Source organism: Motacilla alba, chromosome 4A, assembly GCF_015832195.1.
Source record: "Motacilla alba alba isolate MOTALB_02 chromosome 4A, Motacilla_alba_V1.0_pri, whole genome shotgun sequence".
Lineage (NCBI taxonomy): Eukaryota > Metazoa > Chordata > Aves > Passeriformes > Motacillidae > Motacilla > Motacilla alba.
The window spans coordinates 15,369,314-15,390,981 of NC_052045.1; the positions used below are offsets into that span (position 1 = coordinate 15,369,314).

Below are 21,668 nucleotides of genomic sequence, written 5' to 3' on the forward strand. Positions count from 1 at the left end.
GACCTGCCCACCACATGGAACATCTGAGGGAAGGTCACACACTCAGCTTCTGGTTTTAACTGAAAAAAAAAGTCACACTGAGAAGAGCTGGAGATTTCCCAGTCGGTCAGAATCTCCCACCTTTGTTATTTGGTCTCTTTTCTGGATTTTCTTGTCCTAGAAGTCCCAATCCTTTAAGGCATCCTTTCCGTGTTCTGCATTGGGAAAGCCTATGTCTGAAAGGAGTAATAATTATATACTGGATATAATTGAGTGTAGACTGCTTGCCAGGCAAATAATATATGGAATAGCTGAGGCTGAGCCTGAGTGGATCCTTGGATGGGAATTCCTTGGACTCAGCCTTGACAGCTCCATTTGGGCATGTTTCAATCCAGACCCAAGCTCTGTGTGCTCTCAGATCTCTCTGTAACTGTGTGTGCCAACCTCCTGGACTGCCATTCATGCTTTACTCCAGTTTTGCTCTAGAAATGGAAAACAGCACTGGAATTGTCCATCAGCCACCAGGGTTGTGTGTTCCTTGAAGGAAGATCGATCCCGAGGTGTTTGATGAACGTGGGCTCCCAGGTGTTCCCATGGACTTTGGTGTCACTCCTCAGTAAGGACAAAGCTTCACACGAGGCTGGCTGTGCTCAGATGGGTGCAGGAGGATTGCAGGGAATTCTCAGCTTCTCCCAGCCCTGTCCAAGCAGGGAACAGCAAGAACCTCTTGCAGTTTGGGCAGTCTGGGGGGATGGATCAGATGCCCACTGCTCCAGCCCGGGAATGCATCACCTTCATCCAGGATCTGCTCCTGGAGGCTCCTTTCCACCAGAGGCAAAGTCGAGATGCTCTGGAGGTCTGACTGAGAGGGAAGCTGGTTGCTTTTCTTCAGAGTAGGAGCCCAGGTGTCTGTGAGGCTCCTGGATCATTTCTGAACTGAAGCCAGAGGAGCCCTTGCATTTACCCTGTTCCTTCCTGGCACTCACTGGTGCGGTGGTGTCTGGTCAGAGGTTGGGTTTGATGACCTTGGAGCTGTTTTCCAGCCTTAATGATTTGGTAACTTTGAGACTGTGAGTGCTCCTGGATCGAGGGCTATCCAGCTGCTATGAGTGACCAATTTACTGCCAGTGGTTATCCCAAACATGCAGGAGGAGAGAGCCCAGGCCAGGCAGGAGCTCTGCACAAGGAGCCAGGGAGGATGAGCAGAGCCCTGCTGTTCTCATGGAAACCACTGCAGGGTTCTGTGGGACCAGGCAGTGGGACAGGCCAGGGAAAGGGCAGATCTTCCACAACGGCACAGCCATGGAGTAGCTTCACATGGGCTCTGCTGCTGCCAGTTCTTCTGGGGTGAATCACGACCCAGAGGAGCTGCTTCCCACCCAGAGGCTGCTAGGGATTTTATACACACTCCATTTGCCTTTCCCCTCAGCTTGGACAGTTGAGTTTTTTCAGGTTTGGGGTTTTTTTAAGCTTAGGTGTTTTGAAGGTAACGTTTTGGTTCACCTCTGGAGTTGCCATTTGCCTTCTCCGTAGCACGTTGTGATTAGTGATTAATTGCACAGGACATGTTGTGACTCCAGCCCGTGTCCTGGGGTGCTTGTCGCAGCAATGATGCACTGGGTGATTACTCACTCCCCTTAACCTGACAGCTGTATTTCTTCCCCTGACTGCTTAATGACCTTGGCCAGGTACGTGCCTTGTGTTTTGTTGGAGGGCGTTGGGGATGTGCAAATCTTTCTTTCCCTTGCGTGACCTTCCTCCTGCCTCGGTAAGAGAAGGGAACTGTTCCATGAACAGATGGAGTGTTATTTCTAGAGGAAGGTGGATAACACAGGAAATTATTCATTCAAAACCCCTTCAGACAATTCAGATGTTTGCCCTGAGAGAGTGTTGCAAATCCTAGTGCAAATACCTGCTCACACAAACTATTCAAGTACCTTGAAAATTGCTTGTGAATGTGGAAGTCATCCAGTCCCAAAGCAGAACAGTGCTGGGGACTTAATTGAGCCATTAAGGAAATTAGGAATAAGCAGGATTTTAAGCAGTAGTTACAGAAGAGATATTTTGTAAGCCGTGTGTAGGCAGGTTAGACTAAAAAAGGTTGTCAAGTCATAGCAGGTAAAAAAGAATAGTGTGCAAACCAGTCTGGGGATGGATAATTCACTGCTAAAAGCAGCAAGGTTTGCTGCAAGTGGTGCTTGGCTCTTGTTATTCCTTAATGAATCGAATCTATTAGCCAGGGAAAACATCACGTTGTCTTGAAAAACAAATCATATTTGGATGCCTCTTCCCCTGCATTTGTACCCATTTTAACACGAGCACACTAATTATGTGGAGATGATTTTGTTATGGCAGAAATGGAGCTGAGTTTGCAGCTGTAACTGTGGAGCTCTGGAGTGCTGGAATAGGTACATGGGGAGAGATGCCTTTTAATTCCATTGCCTTTCTCTTAGTATTTGTATCCCTGTGCTTCAGAGAGTTTCTGCTCCCTTGGGTGCAGAGGCAGATTCTGCAGGACAGAGGCAAAGGCCCAACTGTGGGGGCTCAGCAGCCTCCAGGCTTCCATGGATGCCAGAGGAATGGTTTGAGGAATCATGTCCACGGCCCAGTTTCTACACAGATGGCAATGGGCTCACAAATTCCCAAGCTTCCTGACATGTTTCCCAATGCACAGGGAGCTGCATGAGTCATATTGCTCCAGCTCTGGTCCTTTTGGATGGAAATTATACTTTTAAATACATTCTGTGATTACATGCAGGGCGATGGGCTCATTTGGAGGAGCTGGAATTCGAGCCATTAAGTTGAGTGGCTGCCATTATGTCCCGTGTTTGCCAACAGATAATACACAGACATACTTCATCTGTGACAGCTTTGCCCTCTAGACTTTGAATAGAATTATCTTGGTAGAGAGCTGATCTCTCCAGCACCATCCAGGTGCTCATTTCCTTGCACCAGGCAGCAAATGTTGCCCCCTGACGAGGTGAAGTGGGGCAGGGAAGGGACAGCACTTGCTCGTGTCCTGTGCAGCATGACCTGGAGAGAGGGGAAAGGGACAATTACACAATGGATGAGGTGACACTGATGTGTCCTGATGGAGTCCCTGCCCATCCCACCCCTCTGTCAGGGCTTTCAGGGCTCCTGCCAGAGCTCTGAGCTCGCAGGGTGTGGGGCCGTGCAGGCAGCTGTGGGGCTGGGAGATGGGAGCAGGAAGATGGGGATGCTCAGGGCTGTTCTCACCACGCCTGGATTGCTGCTGGCTCCCTGAGCAGCCCAGGGGGCTGGGGGGGAACTCCTGGGTCAGAATGTGGTGATGGCTTGGAAAAACACCCGATCTTACCTTTCCATCCTCTGGCAGTGCCATGCAGGCCGTGGCCCAGCTGAGGTAGGAGGTTGTAGCCAGTGGCTGCCTTGAGTTACTCCTGTTGAAGGGACATTTTGGCTGTGGCAGTTGTCCATGAAAAGAGAGAAGCCATCAGCCAGGGACTTCCATTCATGGCTAGGCTGAGCTGAGCAAAGCAGCTTAGAGGTGGAAGGCTGCACAGGCCTGTGCTGATCTGGCCAGTCCCTGTAAGAGGCTCACGGGATCCCTTGGCAATCTGCAGGACAATCCCGTGCCTCAAACGAGCACCCAGTCATTGCCTTCCTGTAATGACAGCCTTCCCAGCCAGCTGCCCCTCAGCTTTAGGAGGCAGAAGTGATGGGAGTAAGAACATGACGTCAGATCCCAGCTGGATTGTCACTGTTGGAACCCAGGGACAAAGGTGGGTGTGACACAGCCCTGCAGTGCCCCCCCTGTGCTCTCCATTGCCCCGGGTGCTGCTTCCCAAACCCAGCAGGAAGGCAGGGTTTGCTCTGGGACTGCTCAGTGCTTCCCAGCTCCGGGTGGGGCAGGGCATGGGCCAGAGTGTTCTGAGGCCAGTGCAAGACCTGGAGAGCCAGAGGATGCCACAGGCTTTGGCTTAACAAGAGTCTCAAGGGGAGAAGCTGCTTTGTTCTTATCTCCTGGCTTTATCTCTTTGAAGTCCTGCCTGTTTGCCCTCTCAGGAGCTGGGGGATGGAGGGTGATATGTGGGTGTGAGACGTGGTGGCTGTGAGGACCTGAGCTGTGCCTGGCTGGGTTTGCTGTGCTTGTGCTGCCAGCATGGGGGTGCTGGATGGCAGGGACTGCTCATCCCTGTGCTCCCTCACGATGCCCACAGCTGCTTTTTGGTCCAGGTGCTGCAATTCTGGAAATAGTGAGCAAGACTTGTGGTTTTGTTGGAATAATTCTCATGAATATCATCATTTTGGTGGCAAAAAGCTTTGTCTGGTCATTTCTTATTCTGGGTGCTCATCCTGGTTTTTCCTTTTGCTACTGGAAGTGGAATCAATGGGATTTTTCACTGGGTGATTCTTGGTTTGCACAAGAGCAGCTGGATGGGCTCTGCTTCCCCGTGGCTTGGGAGAAAAGGCTTTCAGTGCCCCTGCAGTCACCCAAAGGCCAGGCTGATTCCTGGGGCCAGACGTTGCTTCTCCAGCCATTGCTCCTTTTGTGTTTCCTTTAATTAAATTTTCTGTGAGCTCAGGGTCTGTGAAACAGTTTGGAGATGTCGTTCCCCTCCTCTGCCAACAAGCCCCTCCTGGACTTTGTTAGATGGGAGCTGCAGGGACTTACCCTGAGAAACCAGGACATGAGAACAGCAAATAAGGAGCCCAGGTGGTGAATTTAATCAGTGTAATACATTCATCTGGACTTTAATCCAGCCTGGGCATTGATTTGCACTAATAACAGCCACCACTTTTTAAGTTCCAAGTTATCAGTATTAAAAATACCATTTTTAAAAATTATTATCATGTTGGCCTCTTACTACAATACCAATATATGCATTATTGAGGATTCCTGGGGATGTGTTTAATACATTGTGATGCCACATGACACAATCCAGGCCTCTGCTTCATTATTAAATGGGGTTTTAGAACACATGGCAGTGACTCAGTCATGAAGGGGCTCTTGCTGCTGCTTCCTTGTTCCTGGCCATCCAGGAGTGATGTTCCTGGTTTGTATTCCTAGCCCTGCATTTGAATTCATTTCCTTCCATGATTTTTAAACCTGGCCAGCTGTGTCGCTCTTAGAGGAACAAAGTATCCACACAGAGTTCTGTGAGTTCTGCTCCTGTCCCTTTCTTCCTTTCCCTGGGAGTTCCTGGGTCTGGGTGAGGGAAGTGGCTGCTCTGGGTGCTCCTGGTGTTTGTGCCATCGCTCCTGCTGGGGACAGCTGCATGGCATAGCTGTGTGTCACCAGCTTTGGGCTGGCTGCTGGCACTTCTGCAGCTGCAGGAACACAGATGCCACATCTGGGATGAGCAGATTCGTGTGTTGCTCCCTTTGTAAGGAGTTGTGTTAAATAATTCAATCCACTGGGAGTCCTTTGTGTGATTTTCCCCATAATTCCTTTTTGCTTTGGAAACTTCCATGTCCAGAGTAACAGGTGATGTACATTTTAACATAAATATCCTTTAAAAGGAGGGTTACTCTTGCTTTCCTCAGAGCAATGACAATTTTATCTCCTCTCCTTGTGAACACCATTTGGTCAGATGAACTCAGTTTTCCCACAGTCTGCTCCATGGTAGGGAAGTTGTTTGCTTTCCAGTTCGAATAAGAACAGGCTTTTGGGGTAAAGTGAGCCTGGATTTGGCATTCCTGACATTTCCAGTCAAGTCTTGGTCATCCCTGGAGGGGTTTTGAGGCTGTGGATTGGCTGCACCACGGGCATAGGGATGCTCAGGATGGTGTCGATGCTGTTTGTCCATGCTGTGTCCCTTAGCCCTGGGCTCAGCATTCCCCAGCAGCATCTTGTCCTTGTCTGTACATTCCCAGAGCTGAATTTATAGCTATTTAGTAATCTTAGTATTTATTTAGTAATAATCTGTTTGCTTATCTGCCTTACTCTGCCCCTTGGGTGACTGAGAGAGCACCAGGTCCCTCCTGGTGCTGCCATGGGCTGTTCATGATGCCTGTTAGTGGGCCCAGTGCCTGCTGGGCTGGGACTTTGTGGAACTGGGAGCACACCCTGGGAATCCTGACTGCTCCTCACCCAGGCAGCTTCCTGCAGGCTCAGCCCCTGAGGCTGGGCTGGGTGGAAATCAAAGCTCCAGCCCCCTGCTCAGGAGGGATTTCAGTACAACTCCAGGTCTGTGAGGCATTTGTGGCCTTGGCTTGGGAATGTCAGGAGTCCCTTCTGGGGGCAGGAGGCTGGGATTTGTGTGAGGATCTTAGGTTTGGCTCTTGGAGGTGTTTATTGTTTGTTGCTGAGTGCTGCAGTGAGGGATCCGTGCTGACAGCCCCTGCCTGCCCCGAGCCCACAGCCCTTGCAGCTGCCCTGGCTCTGCTTGCTGAAGGTGCTGCTTGCCCTGGAGCAGTTCAAACTTGGGCTTCTAGCCCCAGTCTCAGCATTTATATGAGTTAAAAGATGATGGCAAGTGGTTATTTGTAATTACTCCACATGAAAGATGTGTCATGAGGCAAGGGGAGGCTTGGTGTGTGCCCCATCCACAGGAGGGGTTGGGGAGCAATTAGGGTGACATATGCTTCATCCAAACACCTCACACCTGCGTGGGCTGTGCTTCAGTGGGGTCCCTCTGCCTCATTACCACCTTCTATTCTCCTCCTCACTGCTGCCAGGGTTTTACTCAGCTCTCCATCCATGGCCCTGCCTTGTGGCTGCTGTTATTAATAGGAATGACACGGGCAATAATCAAAATAAGGTGGAAAATGAGACTAATGCCATCCCCTGGGCTCTGCTGCTGCAGCCTGGCTGAGGCCAGGTGATTTTCCTATCTGCCAGGTGAGATCTTCTCAAGAAAGTGGAAATCAATGAAAAACAGAACAACCCAGTCCTAAGGACCCTTTCTGTCTGTACTGACTCTCCACATTACATACAGATAAATAAAAGATAGATAAAGCTTCCAACCAAGTGTGGCAGCCTTCCCAGAATATGGGATATGGGAGACTCTCACTCCAATCAGCCTCTTTCAGCTGAAATCCAGTCATTAGTTAAATTCATCAAGGGGCTTGAAAGCAGAAAGGGAAATTCTTTGACTTGTGCTTAACCTTTGGGTGATTGCACCTCTTGAGAGAATGAGCAAATCAAGTGGAGCTGCCCTCCCCTGTGTTTGGTGAATGAGCCGTGGGGCTGTTCACTGAGATTGGGCATTATTCACTTTGTATAATTCCTGACGAGAGGTTTAAAAATAAACACACCATCAAAGGGACTCTGGGGGGATTATGCAAGAGCAGGAGTGCAGCAGGATGGGCTGGGTGATGTTCTCCTGTGCTCTGCTCCATCAGCTGAGCGGCTGTCCTGGCTGGGAGGAGCAGCAGGATGTGGGACTGGAACCTGGGGTGCACTGCTCCTCTCCTCACTCCGTGGGCATGGCTGTGCTGGGAATTCATGGCAGTGAGTCCCAGCAGAGCTGGGAAGGGTCTGGGAGGTCCCAGCAGACTCCCAGCCCCAGCAGCCTGTGCTGTGTTGGTGCCACTGAGGCAGTGTGAGGCGCCTCCCCTCCGGGATCACCGGGAGCAGAGCCGTGCTCTCCCTTGGCTGGGCTCTCTGCAGCTCTGCTGGGTCCTGTCCTTCCCCCCAGCAGTGATTTCTTTGAACACCCTCTGTGTATCCTTCTTTGAAGCTGTTTTGGCTGCCTCCATTGTGGAAGGGCCGGTGAACACAGTGTGGGAAATGCTATTGTGGTTTTACAGGGCTTTTATGTTGTATGAACAAAGGGCAGCTCTGTACAAGAACAATTTGAGCAAATGGCATCCACTCACCACATTTCTCCCTCCTCCCCTCACAGCCTGCTCCTATTCCTGCATCCTGCTCCCGTGGAGGAGGACACAGTTTATGTAACACAGATTTGAAAGGGAACTACCCAGAGCTCTCATTTTTTACTGTTACAACTCTACTGATGCAGTAATAAATGATCTAACAGAGAAACACTTTCCTGCCTTAAAGATTATTCATATTCCCAGAAACCATAGTGCTGGGAACTTTGAGGTCCTTGAAGTTTTCTAAGGAGATGGTGAATGATGATAGATTTATTTAGGGTTTTTTGTGAATGTGGCTCTTCATAAAGTGCATTTTGGATTCGTGAGAAGCTCTGTGCTGAAAAGGATCTTGGAATCTTGTGGGCTTGCAGTGATTATTTATCCCTGAAAGAGGAATGGACAGGTGAGAGTGGTTTGAATGGCCCTTTTGTGCACATTTCAGTCTCCATGGACCACTAAGCCCCTGATATCTTCTTCAGGTTGGCCCATAAGAAGCCAGTAAGTGTTGATGTGTTGGGAATATTTAGCAAAACGTTGCAGTAGTGGCTGATTTCACTCAAAGATGTTTAATCCTCGACTGCCTCACTGCAGGCAGGGACTGAGGTGGAGCAGATGTTCTTGTCCAGTTGTGCATCCCGGCTTGGGAAGAGAGCAGAGCCAGGGAGAATGCACCAGATTGGAGGCAGAGGCTCACCCGTTCCCCAGAATAATTTTCCAGTTGGTCCTGTCATGTGGAGCTGGAGCAAAGTCCCTCTGCAGGGACACGGCTGGGTCATGGCTCAGAGATTTAAACCCTGCAATGGCCTGGGAGGAGTTGTGACCCCTGGCTCACAGGTCACTCTGTAAATGTGCTTTGGGAAGCCATCCTAGGTGGTGTTCCTGGGCTTTTTTCATCAGGATGTGCTGTGGATACAGGCTGGGAGAGGCATCCCCCTTCCCTTCCTCTCCTTTGGCTCCTGTGGATTTGCTGCAGACCTGCTCCAGTAACAGTGTGAGACAGGTTCCACCAGCTCCTGTAACAGGGAGCTGTTCCTGTTATTCCTTTTATTCTTTATTTTCCTGCGTGCTTTGATGGGGACATTTATTTATCTTGATAAAGGTGCCACAAAGGCATGGCCGGAAGAGAAAGTTGTAAAATCTGGAGTCAAACTCCCACTTTTGAGCACCTCCTTTTTATTCCTTGGAAGCTCCTGTGTGGCATTAGTGACACTTTAAAGCCCTTTGGCTCTGAAAAGTGCAAGGGGAGAGGGAGGCAGTGGGGGTCTTTGGCCAGATGGACCTTTCTGAGCTCTCCAGCACTGGTGAGGACAGAGTTCAGCATCCCTGGCACACACTGCCAGAGGTGGGGCCTTGCAGAGTCCCCTGGAACCCTTTTTTTTACTGTTTGTTGTTGTTGTCATTTTATTTTGGCAGCACCTCTAATGTAATTCTGCATTTCCAGTGGCCACGTTCCATCCTGGAAATGCCAGCAGACAGGAAGAGAAAGCAAAATCCTCCCAGCCCTTCAGCAGGAATGGTTTCCTTCCTTTCCTCTGGCTTTGCTTGCTGTTGTAAAGCACTCACCTGTTGTGCTGGGGTGCTGGGAGTGAAGGAGCATCTCTAGAGGGAGGGCTTGTGACTGAGTTCTGGGAGGTTTGCTGCGGAAACCTGTGGGGAAAATCCCTGGGAAGGCTGAGTTGGTCCTGGTGGTTCAGGGATCATACCTCCTGTTCTTAGGGTGCTTAAGCTGTGCATGGAGTTAGACAGAGCCATGTCTTTTTGCCCTTTTTCTTTTCCTCATTAAATTAATTGGTTTGTGCTGCTAGGATGTGGAAGTGGCCCCTCCTCTCTGTGCCCTGGAATTTCCCTTTGCCCATGGTGTTTGTTGGACCTGTGCCTGGTGCCCAGCCCACACAACATCCCAAGAGTTAATCTTCTCTTCTGCCCACTGAGAAAGCTCTTCCTCCACCCCACAAAGTGCTCTGCAGGCTCCTGTACAGCAGCAATCATTATTCTCAGGTCTGTAGTTCCCAAATGCTCCTGGGCATTGCTGCACTCATGTTACGAGGTGAAAGCATTGAGGAATTTTCTCTTTGGGCTCTTTACTTTGAACAAGCAGCTGACAAGAATAATTGATTTTAATGGGAAGTAGAACTTCCACCTGGCAGACAGGCAGTGTTCAGGGGATGTCACGCTGAATGTCCCTGTCACCTGCTGCATTTCTTCTCACTGCTTCTCCTTTCCTATGGGTAGGACACTTTCCCAAAAATCTAAGCTCCAATTTTTGTAAATTTACGTGGCTAAGATTTTGTGAATTCCTCTGGTGGGCACAGTGAACATAACTTTATTTCCATCAACCTTCACCATACAGAAAAGTGTTGTATCTGGGAGAGTGTGCTTTAATATTTCACTATTCCTATAGTGATTATTATTCTTAAATTCTGTCCTTTGGCTTTGGCAATGGGCAAATCAAAGATGGGATGAACATTAAGATGTGGGAAATGCAAACCTCTGCCTCAGCCAATTAAACACAGAGTGAATTCTAGGGCATGATTCACCTGGCTGGAAGGTAGATTGCTGAAATAGCCAGGATGAATCACACTCCAGATGTGTCTCTTTCTCTTCACTGGCTATCACGGAGTCCAGATGACTCCCTCAGCTGCAGTGTGGGAGAACCTTACTTTATGGCAGGGAAGTTCTTTCCAAAGTCTTTGGCTGAATATCTCTGACCACAGCACTAAGCTCAGCCTTGAAGCCAAGAGACATGAACTTTCTGGAGTGAAGAGCTCCTGTGTTGAATTCTCTGAGAAAATAATATTTCATGCTGACCTTTCTGCAGTTTGTCATCTCCTGCTGCTGCAGATGTCAGGTTCTGTCTCCATAACCCTGCCCTGAGAGAGCTGGATGGCTCCACGGATGCAGCAAGATGTCCTGCAAGATAAATTAAACTGGATCTTTTCATTTTAGGCCCTGACATTCTCTCAGTGGGCTCAGCACGTGGGATGGCTGGAACTCCAGTTCTCGCCGTTCTTTTGGTACAGGCTGAGCTGGATTTGTGTTCCAAAAGGGCAAGGCTTGCTTGCGGGATTCCTGGGATGTGGATCCCTTCCTTGAGCTGAGAGCAAGGGCCAGGGGCTGGACAGGACCAGCCCCTGCTGGCGCTGGTCAGTGAGAACCAAGGACTTGGAGCCTTTCTCCTTGAGATCAAGAAGCGCCTTGCAAAGCCTCCCCAGCTCCTGACATCCCCTGAAAGCACCTTCCAGACCTGTGTGTTAACAGCACAAGAGAGCTGAGGTGTCCCTCTGTCTGTCCCTCTGTGTCCCTCTGCAGTCCCTGCCTGCTCCTCAGAGCTGGGATTTGTGCCTCGGGCTCAGGAATGGATTTTTGCAAAGTAGGCTGGGAGGGTTTGAAGCACAGTCCCTCTGAAGTTTGGGCTCAGTGACGTTTCTGTGGCAGTTTGTGCCCAGAACTGGCTGTGTGTGAAGTGACAGCAGAATCTCTGTCAGCTGAAGCAGAAGCAGCAGGAACACGGCTCCTGCGTAATAGCTCTGTTCCTGGTTCCTCATCAGTGCAAAAGGGACTAAAATACCCAATGGCATTAACAAAAGGAACAAGTGTCAGGCCAACCCGGTTCATTTTTTGACAAGAAAACTGATTTTCCAGCCAAAGAGAACGTACTCTACAGCATTTACTGAGAGGAGCTGAGTGCAGGATCCCTGTGAGCCACGGGTGGGAGGTAGCCATGGGGAAAGGGGGACGTGTGAGGTATTACTGGGAGATCTCTGTGACACTGGAATAAATATTTCATGCTGTTCCACAAATCTCTGGTAAGGTCCCTTTGGGAATAGTATTTGCAATTCTGGTCATCTGTGTTCCAGAAAAATGCAGGCAGGGAATGTGAAAGCTTGAAAGGGCTGGTGAGATGCCTGGGGGAAGGAAAAGCTGGGGGCTGGAAGGGCAGAACTTCTTTGCCTGGGAAAGCACACCTGGACAGCATCCATAAATATGGCAGATGGGAGGCCCTGGTGAAGGAGAAGAGCTCAAGAACAGATAAATGGTACCTGGTCTCAAATGTATCATGGGGTTTCTTCAGCTCTGACGTCTCATCCCCTCCAGATCTGTTCTGGGGGTCTCTGTGCATTAAACTGATCCTTATTTATGAGGGCATCCAGGAACCCTGACTGGGAGCAGAGGAAGGGGTTGGGACGAGGCACTGAAACGCCTCTGAGCATCCAGCTGTTGTACTGGGATCAGAAATCAGTCTCTAGAAGTGTTACTTCTCCAGATGTGGCTCCCCTGCTTTGCTGAGCCTGGCTCTGGGGTGAGCTGGGGGTCCACCACCATCTGACTGCAGCTGCTGCTGGTTCGGGTGGGACCCTCTGGTGCCCGGCTCCCTCCAGCTGTGTCTCAAAAGCCCAGATGTGGGATGACCCCTCAGTGAAGCAGGAGGTGCCCACAAGTTCAGCCATCCCCTGAGGGCTTGTTCTGTGCCTTGGTTTTCCCAGGATCTTGTGAGGCGTGAGTGGACAGTCTCCTGTATGACACACAAAGGGGACAGGTTTTCTTCTACAGCTGATTTTGAATTAGAAGGAACAATTTGGAAGGGACAAAAGTGGCAGTAGGAGATTTGTTTGGGTTTTGAGGATGAAGGGCACTGCCAGGTTAAGCCTTGTAGGTCTTGCTGCTTTGTGTGACTGACTCCACAACTGCAGGGCTGGGACTGCAGCTCTGGCTGTCCCAAAGCCAAGGAGATGAGATTTGTAAAGGAGAGCCAGTCCAAGGCAAATGGTAAATCAGGCCCTTTAATCTGTTGTCTGGATTGTCTGGATGACTTCAGTGTTCTCTGTTGATGCTGAGAACCTGGAGCTGTGCTGGAAGGTCTCCTTCAAGTTCTCACTGTGCAGGCAGTGATTAACAGGGGTTTGGGGATGCCAGACTTGCGTGAAGAGCTTTTACTCTTGCACACCCACAGCGAGGGGTTATTGTCTGTGTGCCTTGTGTTCCTCCCCCAGCTGAGAGGACACCGTGGCTCTCAGAGCCTGGCCACAACAAAGTCTGGAAGGGCCACAGGGTTGAGCTATGCCCCTGTGAGCTCAAACTGGAACTTGGAGGCAGCCCAGGTCCATGGTCAGGGTGTCTCAGTGGCAGAGCTAATGAACCCAGGATGGCTCTGACAGGCTGATTAGCACATGGGGAAAATCTGTATTTGCTGGGGCAGCCTCAGTGCTCAGCTCAGAATGCCTGCAGTGGGCATCACATAAACACAATTTATTGCTCTGTTAAAAGCACACAGCTGTCAGTCAGAGGGGCAGGGGGTGTCCTGGGTGTGGATGGATGGCTGGTGGTGTGGAAGGCACCAGTGTTGGGATGCTCCCTCCAGCCAGCACGGAGCAGGAGTTTCATGGCTGTCACAGAGGAGACCTGGGCTGTGCTGGTGCACTTCTGAGGCTCCATGAGCTCCACAGGCAGACATGTTCCTGAGGTCCTGTCACACACCAGGCTGGCCTCATCCAGTGTCCAGGGTCTGTGACCTGTCCCCATGGCCAGGAGCAGCAGGATTGCTCTGGGCTCTGCTGCAGGCCAGGGCTCAGGGCAGATCAGCAGCATGGCACAAGTGAGAGGTGTCAGTACATCACCAGCACTAAAACAGGCAGCCTCCAGTTTCAAAAAACCCCTTCTAAATACGTGCACTAACTTTGCTTGGATCTGCATGGAAAGCCTCTGACATTTCAACCAAAGTGAAAATTCCTCTGCTGGACACCATCGCTTGTTTTTGCTGGTTTTGGGCATTGCACATTGTGTCAGTGGAATTGTCCCTGACAGATGTGCCTGTATGGAGTGGGAGGGGAGGTGCCAGGCCCTGGGGGACACGGGACATGGCACCTGGAGCTTGCCTGGCATGGTTGGGAGCAGGATGAGGGCAGTGGGAAGGGCAGGGTGGAGCTGCCATGGAAATGAGGTTTGGCTGCGAGCTGTGCTGCTGTGCATGTGAGGGGCTGGGGCTGCAGGCATTCCCTGACTGTGCCTTTCTCTCCCCAAGCTGATCAGTGGTGGTTCCATTGTCAGTGCTGAGGCAGTATGGGATCACGTCACCATGGCCAACCGGGAGTTGGCGTTTAAAGCAGGAGACGTCATCAAGGTCCTGGATGCTTCCAACAAGGACTGGTGGTGGGGTCAGATCGACGATGAGGAAGGATGGTTTCCCGCCAGCTTCGTGAGGGTGAGTGATTTTCTGCTTTTTACTGCTCTGAGGAATGTCTCATGCTCAGGACATCAAGAACTGAGCTCTTCCTCAGTTTTTGCTGTATTTGTTCTCACTGATGCTGATTCCCACTTCTTTGTCTGTTTTGTGTCCCAAAAATGGGCAGCAAAGAAGGTTTCTGCTTGCTGCTGCCTCCCCAGGACACAATTTTTTCCCCTCTGGTACAGCTCTTGTGCCTCCCCCAAGTCTGGCCAGTGCCAAGAGGGAGAGATCCATGACTGGAACTGGAGTTGGGCTGCCCAAAAAAGTTCATGCTGTTACTCTGGCCTGGGATAACAAATTGTGTTTGGTATTTTGGGTATACAAATTGTGTTTGGTATTGTGAGTCTGACCCTGGAGCCAATGGTGGCAACAAGTCTAGAAAATGGATTTGTGTCAGATGTGATTGAGGTGAAAACCTTCTTGCAGAAACACTCTCACCTGTGTCACTAACACACCTCCTCTGTGCTGCAGCTGGAAAGGCTGAACAGAACAATCTCATTTTGTTTGCTTAATTTAAACACTGAAAGATTCTGGGCCAGTTTAACCTCTCAGTGCACTGACCAGTGCTCATTTCTGTGTGTTTCTGGAAAAAAGATTGAACAGCCCTTTGGTCTGGTGTCACAAACAAACTGTCTGCAGGACGTTAAGAATAGTCTGGGAAACACTGTTCTAATGAAAACACACCAAAAAACCAATGAACTGTGTCTTTGGGGCCCCAACCCACGGATCATGGTCTTGGCTGAACTCCCCATCTCTCCCTACACTTTTCAAAGGCTGGGAAGATGGTTTTAGAAACTGTGGGGAACAAAGGAGAGGGGACTCAGTGAATCTCAGACAAATGTCTGGAACAAATCCTGGATCCTCATCCTTAGTGCTGAAGGTCACAACAGCCTGACCAGGCAGGTTTCTTGCCTGTTCTGTCCCATATCCCAGTGAGAGCAATCCTTCCATCAGCTCTGCAGAGGCTGGCTGGGCTGTTCCATCTGAGAATCACTTGTTGAGGGCAGGCAGGGACCAGACACCTGTCCTTTCCCCTCCCAGAAGGGAGCAATGCCTGTCTCTGCTGCCTTAGTGAGAATTAATATCTAAAAACAACAGTTCTGGCCCATTTTGTCTGCAGGTCTTGAAGGGAGGCTGGAGGGAAAGATTTGCCCCTCAGGTTTCCAAAGCAGCTGAATAAGGAATGAAAGAACTGCGAGAAGAGCAGATGATCACTCACATCATGAGCAGGCTGCGTTTTTCTCTGTTGTACTTTGAGCCCTGCTTTTTTAAGATGATGCCAGAAAACTGCCTGATTTAGCCTGGGTGGTTCTAGTTTTACTTGCAAAATAATTGCTTTTCTTTATATCTGTATTTCTCTTCTGCAAGCACAGAAGGAAAAGGGAACAATATGTTGCATAGAATATGAATAGTATTCAAGTGAGGGATGTCAGACAGACCAGACAGGTATAAAGCCAAGTAGGATTAATTTCAGGATATTTCAGACTTCAGGCCTCTTGTAAGTACTAACAGGAGTGCAGGAGAAGATCACTGCACAGTTGGGTTCCTCTCAAAGTCCTTTGAATCACTTCTGAGGACAAAACTGGGCTGGGAACCCAGTTTGCAATGAGATGTCTGACGCTTCTTGCTCTCCAGCCAGATCATCTGAAAACCTTTGGCAAAGCATTTGGCACTCACAAAATCTCCTAGCAGGGAACTTCACATTTGCAAGTGGAGAGGAAAACAGGAACCTGCTGATTCCCTCGGCCTCCTTTACATGACAGCCAGGGGTGGCAAACAAAAAGGCTCCTGAATTCCCTGCACACACAGCAATTGTTGTCTCCCTGCTTGCACCTGCACTAATCCTCTTAGTAGCCTGGACTTGGATAGAAGGAAGGTGGGGAGAGGAAACCACAGAGGTTTGGGAGCTCAGGAACTTTCAAGGAGAAACTGGATGGATAAAGCAATGTTTTTTTGGGGGGAAGAGATAGCACAGCATAGGAGAAGTAAAATTTGGAGCCAGCAGGGAATGGTGAATGGTTTCTGCAGGGAGCTGCTGCACTCAGGGAGAAGGTTATGAACACCCCTAAGTCAGAAAGGTGGATAAGAACTCCAGAACTAAATTTAAGACCCAGCAACGAGCTGGGTTTAGACAGGTGAAGGTGTCTGTGGTGTATTTTAGTGCCTGTTCTGAGCACGCTGGACACCCACAGGGTACAGCTGTGGTGGCTGCACGGTGTCTTTGAAGATCCTGTCAAATTCCAGTGGTCTGACAGGTTGGGAGGTACAGCTGAGAAAAACCAGCAGGAATTTCAAACAAGATTTCACATTCTTGTGGTGGTAATGCCACTTTTTCCCCTCTGTGGATGGCAGAGCCTTGGGCTGTCTGTACATCGTGGGCTACAGATGAGTTTTTGCATAACCAGCACATTGACACTGGCTCAGAAAAACAGGCTCAGTGTTGGTAGGGAGGGATTTACAGCTCAGAATAACAGTCCAGGGCTGCCCATGGACCCATTGTTGTACCTTGAGGTCTCCTTCAGAAAGCACAGCAAGCCTCAAAACAAAGTTTTGATTGCCGAGCTCCTCATCAAGGCTCCAAAACAGCCCAGGTGAGACACTCCAAACACAGGAAATCAAATGGCTTAATGTTTGGGCTCTGACATATTTCCACTGCAAGAGAAATAAAAAAGAGTAAAGCTTATGGATGCTGTGCAGTGGAATCTCTCCTCAGAGACATGGCAGAGTGCCCCTGTCCTGGGCAGGGAGGGGGATTTATTCCTGTGTAAAACTCTCCTTAGTCTCTTTGGATACCAGACTGAGCTTGCAGAATATATTTCTTCTCCCCTCAGCAATGCTGAGTCTCCCTTCCTTATGTTACTAAGCCAAGGTAAAGAGCAGAACTGGGGCTGAGGAGCTTTTACTGCAGCTTCTTGTAGTGTCTGGTGACTGAAGAAGGGAAGAAATGGTCCTGCCAAGGAGCAAGGAGGGGCTATAAAATCTTCATGGTCTTCTGTTTCACGAGAAGGTGCAGGGGTGGAGAAGTGCAGGGGTGGCAGTGCTCCATGTTCTCTCTCACCACTGCCTTGGTTCCCCCAAGTGTTGTAATTTTAGATTGATTTTCCTGCTGAGAAGCTGCCTTTGACCCACTTTATTTTCTGCTGCTAAAGGAGAAGTGCTGGATAAATTGGAGTGAGCTTTTAAGGCACTATAGAGAAGGAGACTCTCAACCCAGAGCCTGGTCCCAGTGCCTGGCAGCTTGTGCCTTTACTGGGCAGGTGGGTTTAGCTTTTAGCTGTGCCTGCTCTATACTGCAGCTGTAATTCCCCATTTTGCTGCCCCATCTGCTTCTTTTTGCCTGTAAAATCTGATTGTATCTTGCTGAGCTTATCACTCACCTGCTTTCCCCCACTGCAGCCCTTGCATTAGCATTCCCTCAGAGCCAGGGGCATCAGATTTCCCCAAGAAAGAGGATGGAGCTGCAGTCGGAGCCTTCTAAAGGAGATTTGATTCTCCTGTGGCAAGTCCAGCTCACAAATAGCTGTGCTGGAGGTCGGGCCCAGCACGGGCAGCGCTGCTGGGGACAGGCTGAGCTGCAGAGTTTGGGGTTCCTAAAGGCAAGGAGCATTTCAGCACCCCTGGGCTCCCTGTGCCACCTGCAGCCCAGACAGGTCCCCCAAAGGGTCACACACTGGCACTGTGCCCTTCCCTGAACAAGCTGGTTTGGAGGGGCAAAGCCAGAGTTTTGAGGCCTTGCTTTGAGTCAGGCAAACCAGGCAGGAATGTCCACAGCCCCTCCAGGCACAAACCTGCAGAGCCCCTTCCCTGGGCCTGCCCTTCCCCGCCTGGCAGGGCTCTGCAGTGAGCTCTGAGCTTCTGCTCTTGCCACCTGTGTGGCAGCAGGGATTGGGCTTTGGGAAATGGGGGGCTGAGCCCTGATTCCCAGGCTTCTGAGGAATGTAGTGGAGCACATGCAGTTTGCTGCAGTGTCCAAGCAGCTTTTGGTCCCTGCTGGAGCTGCAGCCCCTGGGAATCTGGGTTTGGATTGCAGGGAGCAGGGAGGGAGCACAGGGCCTGTTCTCTGGAGCTGTTCTTGTTCACCTTTGGGGATACAGAGCCTGAAGCTGTCCCTACAGAATCCCCTGCTTTCTCCTTTCCCAGAAATGATTGAAGGGTGTTTCTCACCTTGGGTAAAGGGAATTTCTGAGGCTGGGAATGAGAGTTTTAGAGAGGAGAGGAAGAGCTGAAGAGGCTTTGCTAAAGCTGGGGGAGTTGGAGGGAGGAAAGGGAAGGTATCAGAGAGCCTGTGGGCTGGAAGGTGTGGAGGACACTGAGGCTGGAGCCAGATTACTGAGGGAGAAATTCAGGCTGGGGAAGAAGAGTGGTAGGACCACAGGAGGGGAAAGCACCTTGCTTCAGCTGCCTTTCCTCTGCTGCCAAATGTCCTGATACAGGAGATGCTCTGTGCTTCCCAGCAAACTGCATCCCAGCCACATTCCCAGCCCTCCCCCGCTGGGCAGGGGCCGGGGCTGGCAGGGACAGCTCCGGGGACACACAGCATCTCCGGGCAGCTCCTCACTCCTCCTGGAGGCTGGGAAAGGGGAGCACCTCGGCAGAGCCCAGGACAGGCTGAGCCTGGAGGCTGCTGCTGCTTTACTTGTGCAGAGCTCTGCACCACGGGCCCTCCTGGGCTGCAGATGAACAACCGAGCTGCTTAATGCAGCGGGGAGGGACAGGGCTGGGGAGGGACAGGGATGGGACAGGGCTGGGGATGGACAGGGCTGGGGAGGGACAGGGATGGGACAGGGCTGGGGATGGACAGGGCTGGGGAGGGACAGGGATGGGACAGGGCTGGGGATGGACAGGGATGGGGAGGGACAGGGATGGGACAGGGGGATGGACAGGGCTGGGGAGGGACAGGGCTGGGGGGGGACGGGATTGGACAGGGATCTGGGATGGGACAGGGCTGGGGACAGACAGTGCACAGGTGTGTGACACTGCACGGGGATGTGACACTGCACAGGAGTGTGACACTTCACGGGGGTGTGACACTGCACGGGGGTCTGACACTGCATGGGGTGGGGATGTGACACTGCACGGGGGTGTGACACTGCACAGGGGTGTGACACTGCACGGGGATGTGACACTGCACAGGGTGTGACACTGCACAGGGGTGTGACACTGCATGGAGGTGTGACACTGCATGGGGTGGGGATGTGACACTGCACGGGGGTGTGACACTGCACAGGGATGTGACACTGCACAGGGGTGTGACACTGCACGGGGGTCTGACACTGCATGGGGTGGGGATGTGACACTGCATGGGAGTGTGACACTGCACAGGGATGTGACACTGCATGGGAGTGTGACACTGCACGGGAGTGTGACACTGCACAGAGATGTGATACTGCACGGGGATGTGACACTGCACGGGGGTCTGACACTGCATGGGAGTGTGACACCGCACAGGGATGTGCCACTGCATGGGGCTGCAGGGAAGGACACAGCCCTGGAAGCAGCTCAGGGAGGCAGGAAAAGGAGCAGATCCTGTGGGAATGGAGCTGCTCTGGCGAGCAGGGCAGGGTAGAGGGGTGGGAGAGGGTCCTGAGGCTCTGTGCTTCCATGCATTTCTCAGGTTATTGGAGCCTCTGGCACTGTAACCCACGGCACTACCCACAGCTGTCCTGTACAATCCAGATTCCCTGGGACGGCAGCAGCTCTCTGAAGGGTGTGTGTATCATTAATCTGCCATGTAGTTAATTGGGAGTGAGAATCCAGAATGGCACATTATCTGCTGGTTTTGTCCTCGTGAATATCCAGTGGCAGCAGGTTAATCACCCAGCTGGCTGGTAAAATGTTTGCTTTGTTGTCGTTTCTGATCATTACGAGGTGATCAGGCCTTGGTGCCTCTTGAAGGAATCAGTCCTCTCCATCCAGTGCTTGCACTGAGCAGGGTAAATCTGCAGTGCTTGCAGGTCAGTGATGCTGGCCCAGTGCCATGGGTGATTTCGTGCACCATTTGGGTAGAGCTGCAAGCTGATAAATCGTTACTTAGAGAAATTTTATTTCATAGAATCACAGACTGATTTGGGCTGGAAGGGACCTTAAAGCCCATCCAGTGTCACCCCTGCCATGGCAGGGACACCTCCCACTGTCCCAGGCTGCTCCAAGCCCTTCCAGCCTGGCCTTGGGCACTGCCAGGGATCCAGGGGCAGCCCCAGCTGCTCTGGGCACCCTGTGCCAGGGCCTGCCCACCCTCCCAGGGAACAATTCCTAATTCCCAATATCCCATCCCTCCCTGCCCTCTGGCAGTGGGAGCCACTCCCTGTGTCCTGTCCCTCCATGCTTTGTCCCCAGTCCCTCTGCAGCTCTCCTGGAGCCCCTTCAGGCCCTGGCAGGGGCTGTGAGCTCTGTAAGCACCTTGTCCCAGGTCACTGAATGTGTCAGGCACGCTCTGCCCTCAGGAAAGCTCTGCTGGCTCTCCCCAGTCACCTCCTTGCCTTCCACGTGCCTGAACATATTTTCCAGGAATCTGCTCCGTGCTCTTGCTGGGCACTGAGGTGAGCCTGCCTGGCCTGTGGCTCCCTGGCTCCTCCTTTTTTCCCTTTCGAAAAGGATATCAGTCATGGAGAGCATGAATTGGCACAATGCAGCCATCAGCTCTCCCTGGCTCCCAGAAGTGGTCCTTAGGGGAAAGGACTTTTTTATGTGATTATTTTACTTTTATCTGCCTCTGCAAGTTCTTGCATTACGCAAGAGCTGGTCATGACTTCCCAATTAGGGTTGAATTTTGGGATAGGACTGGGAGCCTCATGATAAGTCTGTTCCTCTCCACATGGAGGGGTCTTTCAATGGGAAACATCACCTCTATGCAACTTGATTTTTTTTTCCTGTAGTTTTTACTGATTTCTAATTAATTCTTGATACAAAGTGCTCAAAATGACTCTCAGGGGCTTGGTGGTTTGGTTGCTGGGTGTTTTTCAGGGCCTGGGGGAAGCCCTCCCTGTGCTGTTTTATTTTACAACCCCTGATGTTTTCCATTGCAGAGATGTTTAAAGAGACCCTGGATTTATTATTGTAGGGTTCCCTGGAAATCCCCCCAGGGATGGCAGCCACCCATCCTGAGCTGGGAGTGCTGGAGAGATGGGATGAAACTGGGAGAAAACAAAGAGTTCTGAAGTTTCTTTTCTAAGAATGGAGATATTTGCTCTGAGAGGGAGGAGCAGCTGTGCCTTTGTGTCCTTTTGGAGAGATGGGGAGCAGACAGACCTTTTTCCAGGAGTGTGATCTCAGCTGTTCCCCACAGGAAGGAGGGAAATTCAGGCATTTTTGGGAGCCCCATGTGTGTGAAACAGAGAGATCACCCTGGCAGAGGTGCTGGGTTAAACAGGAGTGTTTGCAGCTTTGTCCAAAGCACTCAATTTTAGAAGTTTCTGGGCAAGGCCAGCATCTCCCCGGTGTGGCTGTGCCACCTTGCTGTCACCTGCAGCTCCATCACTGTCAGTGAGGCACAAGGATGCAGCCTGGGCATGTGGCACTGGGACAGAGGGCACAGTTAACCCTTGCAGTGCCACCTTCCCTTGGCCCAGCGTGGCCTCAGCTCCCCCCCAGTGCTGAGAGCTGGAGGTGCAAACCCAACCCCAGGGGTGTCTCACCAGGTGCTGCTCCTGGGTGAGAACAAGAGTCT

General features: G+C 51.1%; 1 protein-coding gene across 15 annotated transcripts in view; it reads left to right on the forward strand.

Annotated features, from left to right (window-relative positions):
• ARHGEF9 (Cdc42 guanine nucleotide exchange factor 9) overlaps positions 1 to 21,668 on the forward strand; it is a 201,356-nt gene that overhangs the window by 121,602 nt on the left and 58,086 nt on the right. For 14 of the 15 annotated variants that reach the window (XM_038123213.1, XM_038123210.1, XM_038123208.1 and 11 more), the window contains one exon: positions 13,799 to 13,978. In XM_038123213.1, coding sequence (XP_037979141.1) covers positions 13,799 to 13,978 — 180 coding nt within the window. Of the gene's footprint in view, positions 1 to 9,752; positions 9,778 to 13,798; positions 13,979 to 21,668 lie in introns of those variants that run through there. The other variant, XM_038123222.1, reaches the window with a different exon arrangement.